The 23,893-nt window shown below is 33.5% G+C and overlaps 1 protein-coding gene across 2 annotated transcripts; it reads right to left on the bottom strand.

Annotated features, from left to right (window-relative positions):
• Window positions 1-13,812: 13,812 nt before the first annotated feature.
• Window positions 13,813-23,403, bottom strand: LOC143918938 (uncharacterized). 2 transcript variants are annotated; one of them, XM_077441065.1, is made up of 6 exons: window positions 23,151-23,403; window positions 22,837-23,027; window positions 21,915-22,009; window positions 20,043-20,184; window positions 14,863-19,963; window positions 13,813-14,778 (listed from the first exon to the last, which is right to left on the bottom strand). In XM_077441065.1, exons 5-6 carry the CDS (start codon window positions 19,868-19,870, stop codon window positions 14,747-14,749), a joined length of 5,040 nt encoding a protein of 1,679 aa, XP_077297191.1. In that variant the 5' UTR covers window positions 19,871-19,963; window positions 20,043-20,184; window positions 21,915-22,009; window positions 22,837-23,027; window positions 23,151-23,403; the 3' UTR covers window positions 13,813-14,746. The 2 variants fall into 2 exon arrangements, with proteins under 2 accessions (XP_077297191.1, XP_077297190.1); XM_077441064.1 differs by lacking the exon at window positions 21,915-22,009 and having other exon boundaries at window positions 20,043-20,116.
• Between the last annotated feature and the right edge of the window lie 490 nt (window positions 23,404-23,893).

Below are 23,893 nucleotides of genomic sequence, written 5' to 3' on the forward strand. Positions count from 1 at the left end.
TTTATTCCGATTATAATCTGTAGTGCTGATGGTCAGACTTGGATATCTGTGACTTCAAGTTGATCGTCTCCTATCAGAGTTTGTCAATTTATCAAATTTAATTGTTGAAACAGTTCCTCCATCAAGTTGGCAAAAACCATCATACCCAATATGTCACCTCACAATTTATAATCTATTAATTTATGTATGTACAAGTTCAATACTGTTACGTATACTAAAAAGAGCCGCCGAGTAATTGCGATCGGATTAGGCTGGGTAGCGTCCTGAGAGACCGTGTGACCGGTATAAGTGGTTTTAAGGATTAGCGACAGGCTAAGTGCAAGTAAGCTAAACAATGATTGCACTTCCCAGAATTGACCTGTACCGTGGGACCGAATATCGTGGGAAGACTTATCCGTACGTGACCATAACAATAGGTAAAGAAATTAGACGTCGAAGATGTCCTGAGAGATCTATCCCTTATAAGGCGATATCATGTAATTCTGGACTGAGCACTGCCAGTGCGTGTATCTCCTTAATCATCAATAAATGCTGTGAAACGACTTTGGCCTTTTACTTGGATCCTCCACCCACCCATACGCAACAATACTATAGATCTCGCTTAGGGGCAAACCGCAATGATATTGTAGCGTAGGCAACGAGGAGTCACCGGTTAATTCCATTTGGGGATTATACGCCGCCTAAAGTGCATTCGGAAGTGGACAATGGAGACCCCCGGGTTAGGCCGAGCGGCATCTCCACTAGTTCTCAGAATCCGGAAGAAAGCGTGATACTGTGCGCGCCCGAGACCGTTCGTGTCTAAAAAATAGATAAACAAACGGGTCGAGGATGCTACAGTAAGCAACCTGTTCTTTAAAAGGAAGTACACTTGGCATGGGGGATTATTCTGGAACGAGCGCTGGCTGCACGTGGACCTCCTTAATCAGTCAATAAATGCTGTGAAGCGACTTTGGCCTTTCATTCGGATCCTCCACCCACCCCTACGTAACAATATCGTGGGGAGATATAAGTTCATTTAAAAAAATAGCGACTCACAAGCATAGGTGGAAGAAAAATTGATTATATCACCATCGCTAGTTTTTTTTTAAACAGCTTAAGAATTATTCTAGAACGTTGTTTCAAGTTCTTACTATTTCTTCTTCTGCATTATTTCTTATTCTCCATATGTCGGAATTTTTATGCAAATCGTTTGCGTGCCATCTAATTTTTTGTACGTGCTACCTTAGACACGCATGCCTTAGGTTTGCTATCCTTGAACTATATTGTACTATTTGCTTTGTAAATATGTAGCATACTTTATAATAATAATACTATCACAAGTTTACGATTCAAAACACTTTTAATATAAAATATCTAATACAGATGTCCTGATGTAAATGTGCGAAAGGTGTATAAAACGTAATAAAATACGAGAATTTCATTTCCCCGAACGCTTTCGTCAAAGTCATCAATTTTGGGCGTCAATTTCTATGTTTTGTACAACCACTCCACTTCTCCTTCCCCTCACTTCCCTTCTCTTTTACTCGTTCGATCCCCGTTTAATAATAAAGACTCGCTTCTAAATTAAGTCACGTTTAAGGAAAAGAGGCATATCAATTTATGACAACGAAGAAAATGAAAAGTTTATAATATTCGCCATCGCGATATGCAATATTCGAATTCAATAGTCGCGAGGACGACGCTTGAATTCTAAATAGTATGATTGAACTTTGATTTTACGGTAAACATTTGAGATTTCGAAAGGTTTTTTAACGGGGGATTTTATCTAGTTTATTACTTGGCTTTTGAAACTAGCAGATTATTTATCTGCATATGCAGTGGCGGACTGGCCATACAAGCGTATATGCCCGATGGCATGTGGGCCCCACTATCCGTTAGAAAATATGGGCCCTCAGTAAAATTAAATAACTTTTTAACTATTTCACGTGTGTAAAAATTTATAGGATATTGCACTTTGGGACCTAGAGTTTGGGTATTTCAACAAAACAAATTTCTTACGATATACACAAACAACTAATACCTGCTTTAACAGCCCAAGGATCGGTTAACTTTTTTTATTAGGCTCGAAATGTAAGTTTCAACATTTGCGTGGGCCCTTTTACCGGGCCCATTTCCAACCTCAAGGTTATGTAATATTTCCAACCTATGTAACAACTACCTAATGAAATAAAAATGGGAATAAACAAATTTCCGTGAATAATATAAACTGAATTGCTTAAAACAATTTTGATAGGACGATTCATCATCAACCAGCGATTTAAATTTACTTCATACATACTTTCAAAATAATATTTGATTATACTTCGACGATATAGTAAGATTTAAATACACAATTTTAAACAGTTTCCGAATATAAAATCTATTCCTAATCTAGACACATCCATGTATATAGAAACATAGGATAGGGGCCCCTCCCCAAAATCTCGATTTTCGATTAACATTAATTGAAAATATTATGCATTTTTTGTTTTCAGGGACGTAATTTGGGGGGGGCACTCGCCCCCCTAAATTAAGGAATAGGCGAATTTAGAAAATATTATGAATTTAATGATTAATGAGATACTATGGATCTATGAATGCTGCGTTTATTTCTTATATTATGTTACTTTTGTGTAACTAATAAAATAATCGCTGCTATGTGCTTTGAAAAAAAAAAGATTTTATTATTTTGAAGCAAATATATTTTGGTTTTTAAGTGGTATGCCTTGGGTAACATTCTTGGAAATTGTTCGTCCCATTGAGCGAATCGTTAGAAAGTTCGCCTTTACTTTATTTTGTCTCAAAAACAGATGTGTATCGTTTATTTTTCCGAAAGTTTGTAAATTTTTTGATATAGTGATACATTTTGATGGTCGACTTTTGTTAACCATTTTGCGACCATGTGAAAATTTTTGGAAAAAAATTTTCGCCTGCGGCGCTTTTTTGGCTTTTTACATAAGATATTTTTATATATATTTTTTCAAAAATAAGCTTATTTTTTTCATATTGTATATTTTCCATTTTTATTCCGATATAAAAAAGATTTTTTGAAAAAAAATTCAATTTGACCAATCTTTGCCTGCCCCCCCCCCCCAAGAAAAAGCTGAAATGACGTCCCTGATTGTTTTCTACCGAAAGTAAAAACCGCTTTTATGCCGCATTCTTTTATGATGCATTCTATTTACCTAGGACAAGGATTAAAACGAAATATACAATGTAATTTATGGATCTATTTTGCTTTTGCCATTTTTCTTATACCTAAATTTGTTTATTCCCATTTTTGAAAATTTTATTTATTTTTTGCCCTTGATTTTTAGCGTGATGGAAAGAAGAAAATTTTGTTATATGGGGGGGGGACAAATATTTTTAACCCTGGGTGGGGCCCCCTTTGACTCCTGGCATGCACTGATTTCAGTCCCAGTCCGCCACTGTGCATATGTATACACAGTGGCGGACTGGGACTGAAATCAGTGCATGCCAGGAGTCAAAGGGGGCCCACCCAGGGTTAAAATAATTTGCCCCCCCCCCCCCCCCCATATAACAAAATTTTCTTCTTTCCATCACGCTAAAAATCAAGGGAAATTTTTTTTTTCAAAATTGGGAATAAACAAATTTAGGTACAAGAAAAATGGCAAAAGCAAAATAGATCCATAAATTATATTGTATATTTCGTTTTAACCCTTGTCCTAGGTAAATAGAATGCATCATAAAATAATGCGGCATAAAAGCGGCTTTTACTTTCGGTAGAAAACAATCAGGGACGTCATTTCAGCTTTTTCTTTGGGGGGCAGGGCAGGCAAAGATTGGTCAAATTGAATTTTTTTTCAAAAAATCTTTTTTATATCGGAATAAAAATGGAAAATATTCTTTACCTTATTGAGTTATAAAATATGAAAAAAATAAGCTTATTTTTGAAAAAGTAATTTTAAAATAATATTATGTAAAAAGAGAAAAAAGCGCAAATTTTTTTCCACAAATCTTTACATAGTCAAGTCAAGTTTTGTTTTGTTTTTTTTCAAAGCACATAGCAGCGATTATTTTATTAGCTACCCAAAAGTAACATACATAAGAAATAAACGTAGCATTCATTGATCCATAGTATCTCATTATTCATTAAATTCATAATATTTTCTAAATTCACACTATTCCTTAATTTAGGCGAGTGCCCCCCTATGCCCCCCCCCCCAAATTACGTCCCTGAAAAAAATGCATAATATTTTCAATTAATCGAAAATCGGGGTTTTGGGGAGGGGGCCCCTATCCTATATTTCTATTTACACGGATGTGTCTAGATTAGGAATAGATTTTATATTCGGAAACTGTTTAAAATTGTGTATTTAAATCGTACTATATCATCGAAGTATAATCAAATGCTATTTTGAAAATATGAAGTAAATTTAAATCGCTGGTTGATGATGAATCGTCCTATCAAAATTGTTTTAAGCAATTCAGTTTATATTATTCACGAAAATTTGTTTATTCCCATTTTCATTTCAGTTGTTAGTTGTTTATATACATATTATTGTTTATATATATATATATATATATATATATATATATATATATATATATATATATATATATATATATATATATATATATCTATATATATTATTGGTATATACATAATCTTGAGGTTGGAATAGGCCCGGCAAAAGGGCCCACGCAAATATTGAAACTTACATTTCAAGCCTACTAAAAAAAGTTAACCGATCCTTGGGCTGTTAAAGCAGGTATTAGTTATTTGTGTATATCGTAAGAAATTTGTTTTGTTGAAATACCCAAACTTTAGGTCCCAAAGTTGCAATATCCTATACATTTTTACACACGTGAAATAGTTAAAAAGTTATTTAATTTTACTGAAGGCCCATATTTTCTAACAGATAGTGGGGCCCACATGCCATCGGGCATGTTCGCTTGTATGGCCAGTCCGCCACTGTGTATACATACATATATAGCCAGCAGTATGACTCGGTGGTTGCGTTTATGTTTAGCACCGAGAGAGTTTGCCAATTTATCTGATTTCATTGTTGAAACGGTTCCTCCATCAAATTGGCAAAAACAATCCTACCCGCTATGTCACAAATATCTGAATTTGATTTATGTACAATATGTAAACATTTATCCATAATTAATTTATTAATCCATAGATGTGTCTATGGATTAATAAATTAATTGTTAATTTAGTGTTCTGCAGCCTCTGGAAATACAGCGATTTATGTAATAAAAAATGCTGCAATATTTGTAATTAATTGTCTAGAAAGGCGCATTGAGGTTTACCTGTTAGCCCTTCCTGGTACATATATATCTACCAGTGGCGGCTCGTCTATATGGGCTACGGGGTTACAGTATAGTACAAATGCCTGCTATTTTTGCCATCCATATGGGCTGCAGGGCTGCAAGCCTCCCAGTATAGTACGGTTCGGTGATTTTTGCCTACAAAGCGTTCGCCCAAAAGTCACTAAAATCTATATTATGGAACATCTGGCAACCGAAAAGTCCATCATACTAATGATAACTATTGTTGCGTAGGGGTGGGTGGAGGATCCAAGTAAAAGGCCAACAGTCGTTTCACAGCATTTATTGATGGTTAAGGAGATACACGCACTGGCAGTGCTCAGTCCAGAATGACATGATATCGCCTAAGTATCGCCTTATAAGGGATAGATCTCTCAGGAAACCTTCGACGTCTAATTTGTTTACCTATTGTTATGGTCACGTACGGATATGTCTCCCCATGACATTCGCTCCCACGGTACAAGTCAATTCTGGGAAGTGCAATCATTGCTAAGCTTACTTGCACTTAGCCTGTCGCTAATCCTTAAAACCACTTATACCAGTCACACGGTTTCTCAGGACGCTACCCGGCCTAATCCGATCGCAATTACTCGGCGGCTCTTTTTCGTATACGTAACACTATCATACTAACGAGAACTCGAGTGCCAAATATTCCTTATTCGCGATTTTCATGGCAAAAATTGTCTTATGGGCGATCGTAATGTGCGCAATAATCCAATTAACGCATAGTACATACGCATGCTTTTTTTGTCTGCATTTGATCACCGGTATGATTAACGAGATACTATAGTCCGATTAATTTCTCCACCCCCCCTATGAATTATCACAAGCCGCCACTGATATCTACATATGTAAAATAAAATATGTACGTACATATTTGTCGGTGGGAATTTAGTTAAGTAGCTTAAGAGGGCTGGACACCAGCGCCTTGTCCATACAAACGTATTACACTTCTCCCTTCCTCAATTATGGCACTAGAGAAATTATTTATTAATATGCTATAGATATCCACTATAGGCATGTTTCTGTGGTTTTATTTTTTTGATAAGTTATTTTTTATAGGAGATAAGAGCCGCCAAACATCTATAAAATCGCCTCTTTTTTACACCCACGAAAAGAGTCAAGCGTGCTTATTTAACGGTTGATTTTTAAAAAAATACGGACACAAAAACATCTTTGTCATATCGATGATGAATTTTTTTTTAATTGGTCCAGTTTTGGAGGAGAAAACTGGAGAATACGAAACCTCGATTTCAAATACGTATTATCTGGTCGAAGCGCAACTGTCGCATTCACTCACTATATATATTGATATATATTGTCACAGTCACTCAATATATGTATACATTCATTCAATATATATATATCGAAGAAAGGAACGGCAACAAAATTAAGGTTTCGGGTATACAGCCCTCTTAATACCCTTACCCACAAGAGATCACGTTGGTACCATCATGTTGGTACGTACAACGGGAATAGAGAACAAACCGCAAACAAACTGAACGACAGTCAGTGTTTGCCGACTATTTATTTTGCCATTTATGGAATTCAATTTTTAAATTAGATTTTTGCATATTTATATTTTTACCACGATTGTAATGTAAATCAGATAACAAGCCGAGCCGAGCAATGGAATGGGAAAATGCTTGAACCGTATTGATTGTGGATATCTCTTCGTTAAGGCAGTTTTCATACTGAGCAATCTCTTAATGACATGTTATTATAGAGTGTATATTCCATTTTATTAATAAAATTGCATCGAAAAATACTCGAATGCGTATTTATTCTGGCGGGAATATCTGACACGTGCAGAGCGACCATATTTGTCCGATATAATATTCACTTTGGTCCCGTTGGAGTCAATACAACGCCAGTCAAATAACCCGGTTCGAACAATGGAGCGCTGGAAAATTTTCATTCACCGAAATAGCATTTGTAATGTGATAGAAAAATGGCAGGTTTCCGTTCAATTTTCCACTGTTCCAATTTTCGCTCGAACGAAAATTGCTACGATTATATTTACCATCGGAATTTCAACTAACGAATGTTTCCCACGAAGATGTTACGATTTATATTGTACACATAGGTATGTAGAATCCAAATTGGATGGAACACGGGTGAAGTGAGATTCTTTTTAATACAGTTTTTATTGATATAAGCATCTTTTACATAAGTATTTCTGATGCGAACCATCAGTTAATGGAAAGACTCTCAAAAATACATAGCATATTACATAAATGTTGTAAATAAATCAGGCAATATCACCGAAACGAAATATGATACACTGCGGAAACATTATCTTGCATGGAATTTTCTTTTCATTCAGTTGTGACCTGATCCAGAATTTCATAATTTTCAAAAAATCCGCGAAAATGATAGACAGCATTCGATATTGTGAGAAACTCAACCGAAGGACCTCATAACCAGCAGCGTGGTCTAGTTGAATTATTTCGTACTTGATGTTACGGGTTCGATTCCCACTAAGTCTCGTTGTTGGCCAGACCTTTATTTGTAGGAGTCGATCGTTTCTTATTAGAATTCGTTCATTTTTCTGATTTTCATTGAAACGGTTCCTGTAAAAATCGGCGTTTCCTTCCCAATTTTCTGTTGCAAGCCTTTAGTTATTGTTATATCTTAGGTTTCGCCATATTGCTCACCATAGATGTCTCTGTGGTTGTTTATTGAATATAAAAATTCGTATTGTTACATTTATTTATTTATTTATTCTAAACAGACCATTGTGGCATAACAGGAATTCCTAAAGCGCCACAATGGTCAAAAAATATAACACAAAAAAAAACAAAATAACAATTAAACATAAACATAAATACATCCATACATAAACATAAAAAATAGCATTTAATAATAACAGATAAAGTAAAAATATCAAATAAAATATAGCATAAGGAATGCCTTGCACCTACAGCCAGTTTCAATAAATATGTAAGAAACAACTACAAATACAAAACATCCCTGTAAGGCCCAAATGGAAGAGAGTTAATCAAAATTTCACTCATAAATCACAATCAATCATGAAAACAATGATGAGCGCAGACTACCAGATAAATGGGTTAGAGTAATTTCCGACAATTTACGCTCACTAAGGTGGAAAATATCACATTCACTCTCGGCAGCAACGATTTCATTAAGAAGTCGAATAGCTCTTGGAATAGGAGCCATTCGAAAAAGGACTGTGCGGGCAGGAGGTACAGCCAGCAAATGATGATGTCTAATTAAAGTTATTCATCGTTATTTATCGTATTCATACGATGTTTGTAATATCTGACCATGGATGTCAGATATTGTTTAGATTTACATGTATCTATGTAATAATTATGTGGACCAGGAAGGCGCATTTGGGGTTTACCTGTTAAGCCTTCCTGGTATATTTGTATATACTCGGATGTATGTAAAAGTATGTATGTAAAATAACTTGACATTGTCGTTAGAGCAATTTCTTTTTGAACTTTTTTAATGCTCAATTGCACTCAACACTGTTGGAACGGTTCCACGACAAAACGTCCCTGACAAAACGGCAAACGACAAAACGTCCCTGAAAAAATGATAATGTGACATAATATCCACGGAGAAAATGTTTACGCGACATAATGTCTCCGGACAAAATGATAGCGCGACATAATTTTATATGACATTAATATGTTCAAAAACGAATTTTTTAACGAAAAAAATGAAAAATAATTCAATAAATCGTATGATGGCGACGATCTATACACATCCTTTGAAATATTAATAAATCAATATTATATAAGCCAGTCTAATCGAAATTAAATCGTAAATAACAAATTCTATCATAAGAACTTTCGAATTCTTCGTACTAATAAGAAATCAATTATATTTTTTCCACTTTCTTTATTGGGTGCTCGGTAGGCGTGATTTTCTCTCTTCTTTTCAGTACACTAAATTAAAAGTGTTGGTCGTTATACTTATTTTATAGTCTCAATTTTAAATGCTTTTCACAATCAATGGAATTACAAAATGTTAAAGTATAGAGTCTCAAATTCGAGTACTGAAGTATGAGTCCATAGACACTGTCGGGGAAATTGTGTCGTTGGCCTTTTTGTCCGTAGACATTTTTGCGGGACACCTTTGGAACATGTATCGTTATTTGCCATTGCCCTAATGACTAGACTACGGATACAGACCGTACTTTTTCCAGTAATCGGGGCGGTTTGGCTCTATTTACAAAGCTAGAGTACAAAAAAAAGGTTCAGCGAACCTTTAACAAAGCATTTACAACAATTGAACAATAAACGGCGCGCTGTGGATCCGGCCACTACTAATGACCATCCGCCCTATAGACATAACTTTAAAACAATGACTCTACATATATGGTATATGTAATGTTATACTGTGTACAAGTTTTTTACTACTTGTGATTATTCAAGAAGGTGCCGGGTTCAATCCCTGAATGAAAATGAATTTTTCAGAGTATGCTGTTGGTCAGACCTGGATTTGTGACTCCAGGTTGATCGTTTCCTATCAGAGTTTGCCAATTTTCTCTGATTTCATTGTTGAAACGGTTCCCGGAAAAAAAATTGGCTAAAAATCCTTCCTACCTACTATGTCACCACTATTTGAAATTTGATGGATGTACAATAAAAATTTATGTACAATTCATAGATGTCTCGTTAATTTGCGAGTTTTTTCAGTGTCTCGCAATTCAACGACTTATAATAAAAAAATGCTGCATTTGTATTTGTAATTGGCCAGGAAGGCGCATTGGGATTTACCTGTAAGGCCTTCCTGGTATATATTGTAACGTTACATAGAGAGACGCCCCGTAGACCGGTGACGTCATGGTGACGCTGACCAATGGTGGAGTCGGGCGTTGCGGCCAATGGCTGCACCCGACTCCTTGACCAATGACTATACGTGTCATAACGTGTATGCGCTGAGCGCTGAATATTTATAAGTATGGTGCGCTCTCGAACGGTGGCATTCGGATCCTGACCTCCACCGGACGAGCAGCAATAAAGAGTTGGAACCTGCCTGCGTGTTTTCTTGTACCTCGACCTGACTCCACTTACCTCTGAATACTCTTCAATATGTAAAATAAAAATAAAAAATAAAATTTATATTTCAATTTAAGTGGCTAATCGTTTGATTGCAGTTGAAATTTGCATTCTATTGATTTTCACCTTGTTCGCAATTCTAACGTTCGTTTGTTGTCTCTTGGCTTCGTCATCGATTATACCGGGTTGACATGATGCGAGTAGCTTGGATGGTAATCGAGCATGAAAAAAGGTGATCCAACCATTTTTGAACGTTGACATTCGAACAAATTAAAATTCATCGCGGTTCAATCTCTCCGCCAATCTTTTATAGTGACTTTAAAGTTTTTGCTATTATGGGATCAATTTTTTTTCATCAATTTTTTCAACTCCATTATCGTTGTTTATGGTCGCCATTTTGTGATATCGACGTCAGGTGGTCGGTATCCGCGACTTTTTTGTCGCACAGCATCAATGTTGACTCATCGTGCGGCAAATTGTTACAGTTTGAAAAATACGGATTATGGCAATATTTTTCACGATGAGGGCCAAAATTAATTGGATAGTTGGGCAGCAGCGGGCCTTTATTGCCGTCGCAAATACATACATATACACATATTATATTATACTATGCACTGCCCAGTACTGTGAGGTGATTTAATTTAATTTCACGCCACAACGACCAAAAAGTTCGATAATCCTCTTTCGGACGAATATATCGGTCGTTTCGATTCTTTATTTTATTTGCTTTTTATCAACGCTCTGTAGTTGATTAAAAGCTCAATGGTAAAGCGATTGTTTACTAGCTGAGGGGCTGTGGATCAAATTTTGGTCGAAATCGAAAAATTTATTTGATTTTATCAAGAGATCTCTAAGCCCATCGTCTGATCACAAAGATTTTAGGCTGTCGACGGCGACTAAGTTCAAAAATAGGTTGAAAGTTACAACTTCTTTATGGATATGAAGCGCTACGAAATTTTGCAATGCTGAAACATTGTACGAAACTAAAGAGGGATGATGGGGGAGGCTCCATCACCCCCCCTCTCTTTCCTTTTTCTTCTCCTCTCCTCCCCCTAAAAACTTACCTGAAGTGTATTTATGTAATACTCTTTATAATGTACAATGTTTAAGAAACAGGTTAGATGTGTGAGGTAATTCTCAAGGAGGGGGCGGGAATGGGAAGTTAGGGGGAAGGGGTTTAATTAAATTTCGTTTTAGTGTTGCAACGCTTCGTGATACTATCGTCGTAGTTAAAATAATTTCCAACCGAAATACTTGAAACCTCAATCATAATAAAATATAGAGTGAAAAAAAAAGAAAAAGTTATAGGTGTTCAAGCAACTAAAGCTAGATGACGGCAAAAACGGATATTCACGAAGAAAATGCCGAGGCGAACGCAGTGGGCGAACAATGCCACTGAACGTTTTGGGCGATTGACGTCAGGAACTTTTCGTGGGAGAGATTTCAAACGCGTCTTACACAATATTTTTGCACCATCGTAATGGCGGAGGATCCATTTACTTATATTGATGACCAAAATGAGCAATATGGCAAAGTATGAAAACGATCGGATAAGAGGCAAATTTTTTCTTGAATTGTAATCGTAAGTGAAACATAAAAGAGGTTTGTAAAAAATAATAGCAGATTAAGTAAAAATATCTAATAATAAAATACAAAGTAGGGAATGTTTTGCACCCATAGCCATCACCAATGTTTAAGAACCAGCCGCAAATACAAAACATCCTTCCGACGCCCAAATGGAAGATCAAAATTCCACTTGTACATCACATTCAATTATTATGAAAATAATGATGAGCGCAGGCTATTAGGTGAGGTGAAAAATATCACATTCAAGCTCAGCAGCAAGATTTCATTGAGAAGTAGGATAGCTCTTGAAATAGGAGTCATTTGAAAAATAATTGTGTGAACAGGAGGTCAACCATCAAATGATGATGTCAACCACGCACATAATTATTAGGGACATAAAGTCCCAACTGTTTCAGCAACGACGGGCATGACCTATAACCAAATCATCAATGAAGTATTATCACAAATGGGCTATTGTGGCCATTTTTTATTACTATTTTTCTGTTTTTGTATAAATTATTCAGTTGGCATGCTCGGGTATATGTTTAAGTTGGCATGATACATAACGCCGCAACTGAGCGACAGTTCATTGCGGCGCATCGAGTAATAAGCATGGTTTAAAACGCTAAATTAGTCTCATTGGCTGTATCACTTGTTCCTTTTTACGAATTGAATATTTCTATTTATTTTCACTATTATTTTATATTTCATCGCCTTTTCAAGGATTGTTAAATAAATAAATATTGATTATTTTCGTATTTTTTGCCAAACTTTGGAGGGACAGTTTCCTATATCTATCTGTTTATATTGCATGCGATATTAGAAATTCCGAAGATGATGTTTTCTTTATCGAGAATCGATGAGTCATGATAATTTACAAAAAATCGACTGCAGATTTGTTTCTTGACTATGAACAGCAAACATTTTCGTAATATCCATAAACCCAGTTTGGGGGAGTCTATGAAAATGGGGGTTCGGTGATTACTAGTCAAATGTGAACCGGTCACAGGACGTGATCACCCGTCACACTAAAACTGGTCACTGGTTGTCCTGTGACTGGTTCACATATGACTAGTAGTCCGTTTACCGAAAATGGGATACCAAGGAGTACCTACGTGAGTAAAAAAAGGTGCATTTTATCGCCCGTAAAAAAGTTTTACTTATGTATAATAATAATATTACACATACTCGTAGCCTAAGATATGTTCCGAATAATATTTTCATACGACATATCAGCTGAAATGTCGAACAATGGTTTCCAGGGGTTGTTTTTGTCTGGGGTGTAGGAGTGTTGAAGCAGTGATTTCTACTGTGACATCAAAGAGGGTTGAAGAAAATGGGTCGACAAGGCCGGGGCGCTAAATTCAAAGGATTAATACGACAGAGCCCTCGTGCATGCATCAAGGGTGGGTTTTTGTCGAACCACCCAACTATGTTTTTGCACTGAACTTTGCAAGTTATTAAAGCCCCCCTCTCCCATGTGCCACGCTCAGCTAAGTTTGTAAACTTTGCCCGGCAGTCTGCTGCGCTATCGAGGAATTTCGCAATTGCATTCGAAAATTCAGGACCACGTTCGACCATATTTCATTTTTCAATAGGAATTGGCGTCAGGTATTATTCGATAATTTTGCCTCCGGAAATTTATATGTCGGTGACTCACAACTCTTGTTAAAAATCTCTATATGTATGCAGTGGCGTAGCTAGGATAAATAGCACCCGGGATAAGCATTTTTTTACACCTTCCCTCCCTCCTTTTGTCATATTTATTGATTTATATAATTTATTTTTATGACGAAATCATCCCGATTTATATGACCCAAGTATGTACATACATATGTATATATATTAAAATACAGGAAATTTAAAGGATTTCTGTTTTATTCACTTATAGTATTTTTGGGTAAGGGTGTGTTCAGGATCCAAATTAAAGGCCAAAGTCGCTTCACAGCATTTATTTAACGATTCAGGAGGTTCACACGTAACCCGCGCTCGCTCCAGAATAATCTGCTCTACGGTACCTTATTCGTATAAAGCACAAGGTACCCATCACAGCTTCCCAGAAACCGATACTACAAAATATTTGTTATTTTTTGCTTCAGTATCTTTACAGTTGCCCAAAACGACATTGTGGCCAAACATTTAAACGAACAAATACACAAACATGATAAAAAAAAAACAAAGAAGCTGATAATCGTGTAGGAATATAGCACAACTTGTGCTATTCCGAATCAAAACCAGTGATCTCATATATTTCACATCAATACACAAGTCTTACGATGGCATCATCATCGCTCATGTACAAACATGCAGAACTCGAGGGCAACGTCCTCTTTGACTATTCCAGAAAAAAGAGTTCATCGCTAGATCATAAAACGAACGAAACCCAACAGTGATGTCATCATGCAACTACGACAAGTGTCCTATAGACAAAGACATCAGCACACGGCACGCGTGTAAGGATACATTGTATCTGCATTGACCGCATTCTTAAGTTAACGACGTTTAGAGACACGTGTCCTGAAGACAGGTCAACATACGGATAAAACACGTGTCCTGAAGACAAAGACATCTGCACACGGCACGCTTCGAGCCACAATGTATATAAACCGACGCAGCAGCTCCAGACGCCAGAGTGAACCTCTGGAGTTCAGCTCACTTCTCCGAAGCTCAACTTCTTCGTACATACAATTACCATTGTAACAACTGAATCAGGTTGAGGCAGAGAATAGCTCGAGCAATGGGTGAATCAGCCAGGATCCTAGTTCTCGCCTTGACTTCCTGGAACAAAGGACGGGCGAGAGACTCACGGAAGCACATGGAGGCCCATAGTTTTATATCTCTAAGTATCAAAGAGTTGTCAATCTCACCTCTCAACAATTCACAGAAGTGAGATACCGAGTGGCTGTAATAAGAAATGGAAACAAACCTTTAAAATCACACCAACAATTCGACGTAAAAATATATCAAAACGACGTATTCAAATCACCTCGTAAGGAGTCCATGACTTTGATACGATTAAAATTAGTTGCCAAGTCCAAAGGCGTGTTTCCGTTTTTGTCAGTGGCGCTAATGTCGCCTCCATTTCGGACGAGAAGACCAACAATGGAGACTCTTCCACATTCGGCTGCCAAATGCAGAGGGGTTTTGCCCTCAATATCTCGGCCATTCACGTCAATGCCTTCTACTTTTTTTATAACATAATCTACAGCTTGGTATCTGAAGTGCAAGGCGGCCAGATGCAGCAGTGAGTGGCCTGCTTTATCCAAGTTGCGAGGATCGGCGCCATGTTTCAGCAATAGTTTCACATCTTTAAATTTACCGTTACGTGAAAGGTGGTGTAGTGGTGTTCGTCCTTTAGAATCAAACACGTTAACTTCAGCATCGTTTATCAGTAGAAGCTCAATGATTTTGCAATGACATTTTGATGAAGCATAATGTAAAGCAGATCGGCCTAATTTGTTACGGATATTGATTTCAGCACCTTCTTCTATCAATACAGTCGCTGCTACACGATTGTTCCCGGTTGATGCAAAGTGCAGGGGCGTGCAGTTCGATTTGCTGGTTGCATTTGGGTTGGCGCCCAGTTTAAGTAGTAATTTAACTATATCTGGAGTGATATTCCAGCAAATATAGGAAATATCGTGTAGAGGGGTGCATCCAAATTTATCAGTACTATTTGGATGGATTCCCTTTTCAACCAAAAACTCAATGATATCTTTATTCGTTCCATGCACAGCTGAATGTAACGGAGAATTTCCAAGTTTATCGACAACTGTAAGATCGAAGCCCAATTCCATGATGAATTTCAAGCCATCGAGATTACATACATAAGCAGCTTTATGTATTAGAGTCTCCCCTAGTTTAGACACGATTTTTGGATCAGCGCCGTTCTCAAGTAGGCATTTTATTGCCTCAAATTTACCAGACGAGGCAGCCGAAAGCAGTGGTGTGTCACCGCATTTGTCAATTATATTGACATCAAGACCTTTATCGACCAGCAGTTGCAAAATACTAACACTATTATTTAATGCAGCCCAATGCAATGGCGAGCGATCATTTTTATCTAGAATATTGGGATCGGCTCCCTCGTTTAGAAGCAGTTTGAACTCCTCCACAGCACCATTTCTTGCGAGATGATTAAGTACTGTTTCTCCTCTTGAGTTTATTGCATTTGGATTGGCTCCCGATTTTAGCAGTAGCTTTAATGCTTCAGTTCTATTATCCCCAGCAGCACAGATGAGTGGTGTGTCACCGTATTTGTCAGACATATTGACGTCAAGTTCTTTATCAAGAAGCAGTTGCAAAATACTAACACTACCACGCATTGCAGCATGATGTAATGGCGAGCGATCATTTCTATCTCGAATATTTGGATCGGCACCCTCGCTCAAAAGCAATTTGAATTCCTCCACAGCACCATATCTAACGAGATGATGGAGTATTGTTTCTCCTCTTGAGTTTATTGCGTTTGGATCGGCTTTCGACTTCAACAAAAACTTAAATGCTTCAGTTTTTTTATACAGAGCAGCACAGAAGAGCGGCATTTCACCGTCTTTGTCAGACATGTTTACATCAAGACCCTTATCGATTAGCAATTTCATAATATTAACATTACCACACATTGCAGCCTGATGTAATGGCGACCGATCATTTTTATCTCGAATATTTGGATCTACACCTTCACTCAGCAGCACCTTAAATTCCTCCACAGCATCATTTCTTGCGAGATGATGGAGTATTGTTTCTCCTTTCGCGTTTTTTGCATTTGGATTGGCTCCCGTTTTTAACAAAAGCTGTATTACTTTAGTTCTGAAATACATGGCAGCACATAAGAGTGGTGGTTCACCGCATTTGTTCGACATATTGACATCGAGACCTTTATCGATTAGCAATTGCACAATGCCAACACTACCAAACATTGCAGCATGATGTAATGGCGAACGATCATTTCTATCTCGAATATTTGGATCGGCACCCTCGTTTAGAAGCAATTTAAATTCCTCCACGGCACCGTATCTTACGAGATGATGGAGGACTGTTTCACCTCTCGAGTTTATTGCATTTGGATTGGCTTCCGATTTCAACAAAAGCTTAAATGCTTCAGTTCTTTTATACAGAGCAGCACAGAAGAGTGGTATTTCACCATCGTCGTCAGACATGTTTACATCAAGACCTTTATCGATTAGCAATTTCATAATACTAACACTACCACCCTTTGCAGCGTAATGTAACGATGTTACATTCCGTTTATTTTTGTAATTTGGATCAGCACCGTTTTCGATTTTGTAATTTGGATCAGCACCGTTTTCGATTAAAAATTTAAATACCTCACAATTGCCGTATTGACAGGCAAAGTGTATGGCAGTATTCAAATCACATTCAACGTATTTTAATAATTTAGCGATCGTAATAGTATCATTGCGATGCATTATGAATAATTCAATAGGAGTACCAGGTTTGAAATTATAATAGTTGTTTTTCACAATTTCGGGGTAATTAGACGAATGTTCCCATACGCTGATGGTATGCTCTTTAAAATTACACCCTTCTAACAGCTTCAACGTTTCACTCAAAACATTTTCTTCGTCCTTTATCTCAATTAAGTATATTTGAATAGCTTTCTGAACCAGTCGGTGCACACTTACCTTCCCTTTCTCACAATTGATCATACTGTAACCATGAAGAAGATCGACAGCTTCATATAATTTGTCAATGTCTTCTTCTAAATTTGAAAATATCTTCTCAATATCGATATCGTCCGGAGCCAGATATGCCATGATTTTCAATACTGATAAAGCTAACTTTCCACATTCGCCCCTCTCTTCGATTTTTTGCATTGTGACTCTCCACGTAGTTGCTATTGTTGTTTCATACAAATCGTCAACTTCACAATGTCCCTTGTCTAGTACTTCTATCCATTTATCATCGAATAAATTAATGTAATTTTGAACTTTGAAGGTATTTCTATTACGTTTGATGTTCGCTTTTTCATTTTGCTGTTTAATATATCCGACTGCTTGCTTGAGCCCTAATGGAAACCTTTGCAACAAAGTCATTAATGATTTCAGATCATCTTCATCTTCATTTTCTAACGATTTTCTTAAATAGTTCAAAGCTTCGTCTTTAGTAAATATGTCCAATTGGATCACTTTAATATCGCCCTTTTCTCCTATATTCCATTTTGTACTCCGAGATGTGATCAATGTGCATAGTACGTGATTTTCGTAATAGGAACTATTTTCGAATATGATTTTTTTTATGTCCTTGTATTCTTCTGCATTATCAAACACTACAAGTGTATTTCCGCTTTTGATTAAATTAACATAAATATTTTTGATAACGTCTGTTATGTTTCGTTCTTTTCCGTCATTCGAGGTCAAATTTATTCCGATTTCACTTGCGAGCATCCTAAACGACTCCAACATGGTTTCACTCTTTTCCGCATTGATGAATAGAATATTATGATAATAGTTCTTGTATTTTTCCATGTACTTTTTGGCTAATTCTGTTTTCCCGATGCCGCCCAAGCCAACGATTGAGGCTGTCTGTGAAATCACAGCGGTTGTTTTGTTCATTAGTGCTTCATGTAATAGTTCTAATTCTTTTATTCTTCCTTCAAATGATATAGCGGGATTCTTCACACGGAATAAGATTCGTTTATTTGTTCCAACAGTGCCTTGGGCATTATTTTGTTCTAAATCTTCAAGTTTTGATATTATCGAATCTGTCTTGTCAATAGTCTCTAAGAGAAGCTTTTTGTTTTCTGTTGCTATTACGTTGCGGTGTTCCTCAGCTGTTATTAAATGTTGCTGTATATAATTATAATGCCTGGATATGATTTCCATCAAGTGGGAATTAAATGTTTCTATTGTGATCAACAGTTGTCGGTTTTCAATTTCAAGTGTATCTTTGAATTGTGCAAAGTCTGTCTTCATTTCTTCAGTCAATTTTAAAATTCTCCTCTGAACTGCAACTTGATCGTTGTCATTGATAAATTTCAATACTATTTCTCGTTTTGATTCATAGAAGTCTTGACTTTTAAATATTTGCGGATGCATGCAAATGCACTCACACTTCTCAGTAAGAATGTATTCGTTTACATTTTCACCTGGAAATGGAAGGCGATAGCCGTATTTTAAACAATTTGATTTATTTGTGATATACACATCGTAATCATCCGAATCTGTTCTTTTTTTAGCGACCCCAACCTTTTCGAAGAGATCACATGTATTCCAATCGTTAATTTTGTTTTTACAATTTACGTGAGATTTTCTACATTGGAACGATACGTCAAAACCAGGTTTCCAAACTTGATCAGGAATCAATGCTGATTTGGACATGGAATTCCCTTCTATTACTCTTAGGGCGTTAATTTTGTAGTTGACTTTTGTGGCAGGTAATTGAGGTTTGGTTGATTTTTTTATTTTTCTCCATCCTTTTTGAAATTTACGAACTATTGTGCTATTGCTGTAAGATTCTCCTTCGCTTTTGAATCGATTTAAGAATCGTTGTGCTGCATCTCTTGCTAATCTTTGAATCGCCTTTTGATCTCCTCTCGTAGAAGTGATGCCGGCAAATTGAAATTCGAAACTTGAAAAGACGTCAATGGCGATGTCCGCAAACACTTTCCTTCCTTTTTCTTTTGATGTATGGAAACTGTAGACTATATCGTAATACCCCAATGATTTGTTTTTTTCAATAACCTCAAACGACTTTTTCAAGGGTATTTGAAAAAGTTTAACTACTTTATCTGCTCCCTTGTGGATATAATTATTCGCTAGCAAACCTAATGCAATTCCTATAAATTTTGGAATTTGTCCCGATTTGTTAATATTACCCTCTAAAATATCATAATGTAACTGTAACGTTGATTCCAATTCGACTACAAAATGTCGAACAAAATTCGTCAATCTTTCGTCAAATGACATTTCCATAGACAGTGGAAGTACATTTTCTGAACTCTTATCGGCGTCAATGTTATTACCGGATGCCATTTTTTACTTTATTTTGTAGGAAATCAAGTATAAATAAATAAAATTGCAGCTGAAAATCTCGAGAGTAGTGAGTATTTTCTTTTTTGATCAAACCTGTAATGGTAAGAAAAATCAAAGTTCAGTTTGATGTCTTTAAATAGCAATATTTTATGAAATTATTTTAAATACGTACCAAATTTATAACCGACAAGGAGTGGTGAAAGTGATGACGACTGAAGATGAGAGGAATTCTATTCGTTTGGATAGCTGAAAATTTCGAAATGTTTTATTTGTTAAAAAGTAATTTACTTTAAGAAGAGTTCTCGATGATAAATCTATGTTTAAATTGAGTATTGATTTTAAAAATAATGTTATGAATTATATTTATTACTAGATGAGGGCTGCCGATGGTACGAGAGACTGACTTTGACGGATATGAATTGAAATTGCAAGATTATTTCATTTAACCGTTTGCCCGCGGCTGTCTTCTATGGAAGCTTTGGGCGACAAGTCTGTAGCGCGGCTGTCTTACATAGAATTTCTGAATTTTGCACGGGATTTTGAGCCTTATATGCGCCTATTTCAACTGTTTTAATGTTCAAAATTGGTTGAATATATCACTGAGAGTTGAATGCTATCTATTCAATTTTCTTAAAATGAATATATACCAGTCAAAATTAGTTTTTTGTGGAACCATAGTGAAACCTCGTTTATGTGACGTCATGTGAAGTGTGATATGACGGTGGTTAAAATATCTAAAATATCAAACACAATGTAAGTAAGCTTGGAATAAACATAAGTACATAGACTGATTAGAAAAATATTATACGAGTATTACCTTTGAATAATTTATGAAACTGTATGAGGAAATTGTACATATATGTTGTATATTGTTGCTGGGCGTTGGCTGAGATATGTTATCGGATAATATTACTGAAATAATATTATATATATATATATATATATATATATATATATATATATATATATATATATATATATATATATATATATATATATATATATATATATATATATATATATATATATATATATATATATATATATATATATATATATATATATATATATATATATATATATATATATATATATATATATATATATATATATATATATATATATATATATATATATATATATATATATATATATATATATATATATATATATATATATATATATATATATATATATATATATATATATATATATATATATATATATATATATATATATATATATATATATATATATATATATATATATATATATATATATATATATATATATATATATATATATATATATATATATATATATATATATATATATATATATATATATATATATATATATATATATATATATATATATATATATATATATATATATATATATATATATATATATATATATATATATATATATATATATATATATATATATATATATATATATATATATATATATATATATATATATATATATATATATATATATATATATATATATATATATATATATATATATATATATATATATATATATATATATATATATATATATATATATATATATATATATATATATATATATATATATATATATATATATATATATATATATATATATATATATATATATATATATATATATATATATATATATATATATATATATATATATATATATATATATATATATATATATATATATATATATATATATATATATATATATATATATATATATATATATATATATATATATATATATATACTGTTTTAATGTTCAAAATTGGTTGAATATATCACTGAGAGTTGAATGCTATCTATTCAATTTTCTTAAAATGAATATAAATGAATATATACCAGTCAAAATTAGTTTTTTGTGGAACCATAGTGAAACCTCGTTTATGTGACGTCATGTGAAGTGTGATATGACGGTGGTTAAAATATCTAAAATATCAAACACAATGTAAGTAAGCTTGGAATAAACATAAGTACATAGACTGATTAGAAAAATATTATACGAGTATTACCTTTGAATAATTTATGAAACTGTATGAGGAAATTGTACATATATGTTGTATATTGTTGCTGGGCGTTGGCTGAGATATGTTATCGGATAATATTACTGAAATAATATTATATATATATATATATATATATATATATATATATATATATATATATATATATATATATATATATATATATATATATATATATATATATATATATATATATATATATATATATATATATATATATATATATATATATATATATATATATATATATATATATATATATATATATATATATATATATATATATATATATATATATATATATATATATATATATATATATATATATATATATATATATATATATATATATATATATATATATATATATATATATATATATATATATATATATATATATATATATATATATATATATATATATATATATATATATATATATATATATATATATATATATATATATATATATATATATATATATATATATATATATATATATATATATATATATATATATATATATATATATATATATATATATATATATATATATATATATATATATATATATATATATATATATATATATATATATATATATATATATATATATATATATATATATATATATATATATATATATATATATATATATATATATATATATATATATATATATATATATATATATATATATATATATATATATATATATATATATATATATATATATATATATATATATATATATATATATATATATATATATATATATATATATATATATATATATATATATAAGTTATTGTCTGTGTAGTAGTTGGGATTGTATATTATTTTATTACTCACTGATTACTTAAATGTATAAGGATAAATAATTGTTAACTTTTGAGTCAATATATCATACCTAGTATTTATTTGTGTTGATAGGCGTCGGCTAATATAAGTTTTCCATTGATTAATTTTCCATTGATACTTATTTCCATTTTCCATTGATACTTATTGGAAAGTATTCAGACTACCTTGGTTTAAAATAAGTTATATTGCAGTGTTGGATTTATCCAGAATTTTTGACCGGGCGTGGTGAGATCATTATATCTAAAAATATGGTTTTCAAATGTATTACATTGTTAGAGTTGAACAAAATCGAATTTAATATATTATTAAAAAAAGCTTATATTAGTATTAAATGATAAAGGACAAGTACGAAATTGATGATACCTTCATGACAGTTTTCCTTATATGACTAATCATACTATGTAGCTTGGGATATATACATTATTATGTAAAATCTATTTGCAAAAAACAGTTTGCCTGTCATAGAAGTATTTATCCATATGACTAAATATAAAAGCGTGGAGGAGGCTTGGTTTCAGACCCCAAACACGAATAGGAACAAATCTGTAGGTATTTTGACAGCTTAAAAGTTTCAAGTTATCTAGTCACCTGACACAACACTTGGCCATAACACATTGATTCACACATTTCAAAGTTTTTATACTATTATAATCTATTACAGAAGTGAAAATGTGTGTGAAAAATTATGAAAGCTTGTAATATATATGTCATACGAGATAATGAGAATTTTTTTTATTATAACTAACTTCCAACTGTTCATTGAGCTGGGGGGAAATATGCGAATTTTGGATTTTCTTCGATGGGCCTAGCGGTGAACTTGTATCGTATCAAGGAAACGATAAAAAAATCGTTGGTTTTAAGCAATATCCTGTGCTTCCAACCAATCGAGTTATATCGATGAAAGTTTCGAAAAAGTGTTTTTTTTCTATACATAGGTACATCTTTTTTTGAAAGTAACAAATTTTTTACTATTTAAAAAGAGATAAACGTTTAATATTTACATATTGCAGTTTAGCTTGGTCTATAATGATAAGTTTTGATTGATTAATGAGAATTCAAATTTGCCGTTTTATCCAGGAATGTGGAGTCGGAGTTGGAGTCGTGGA

Source organism: Arctopsyche grandis, chromosome 11 (genome assembly GCF_051622035.1).
Source record: "Arctopsyche grandis isolate Sample6627 chromosome 11, ASM5162203v2, whole genome shotgun sequence".
Taxonomy (NCBI): Eukaryota; Metazoa; Arthropoda; class Insecta; order Trichoptera; family Hydropsychidae; genus Arctopsyche; species Arctopsyche grandis.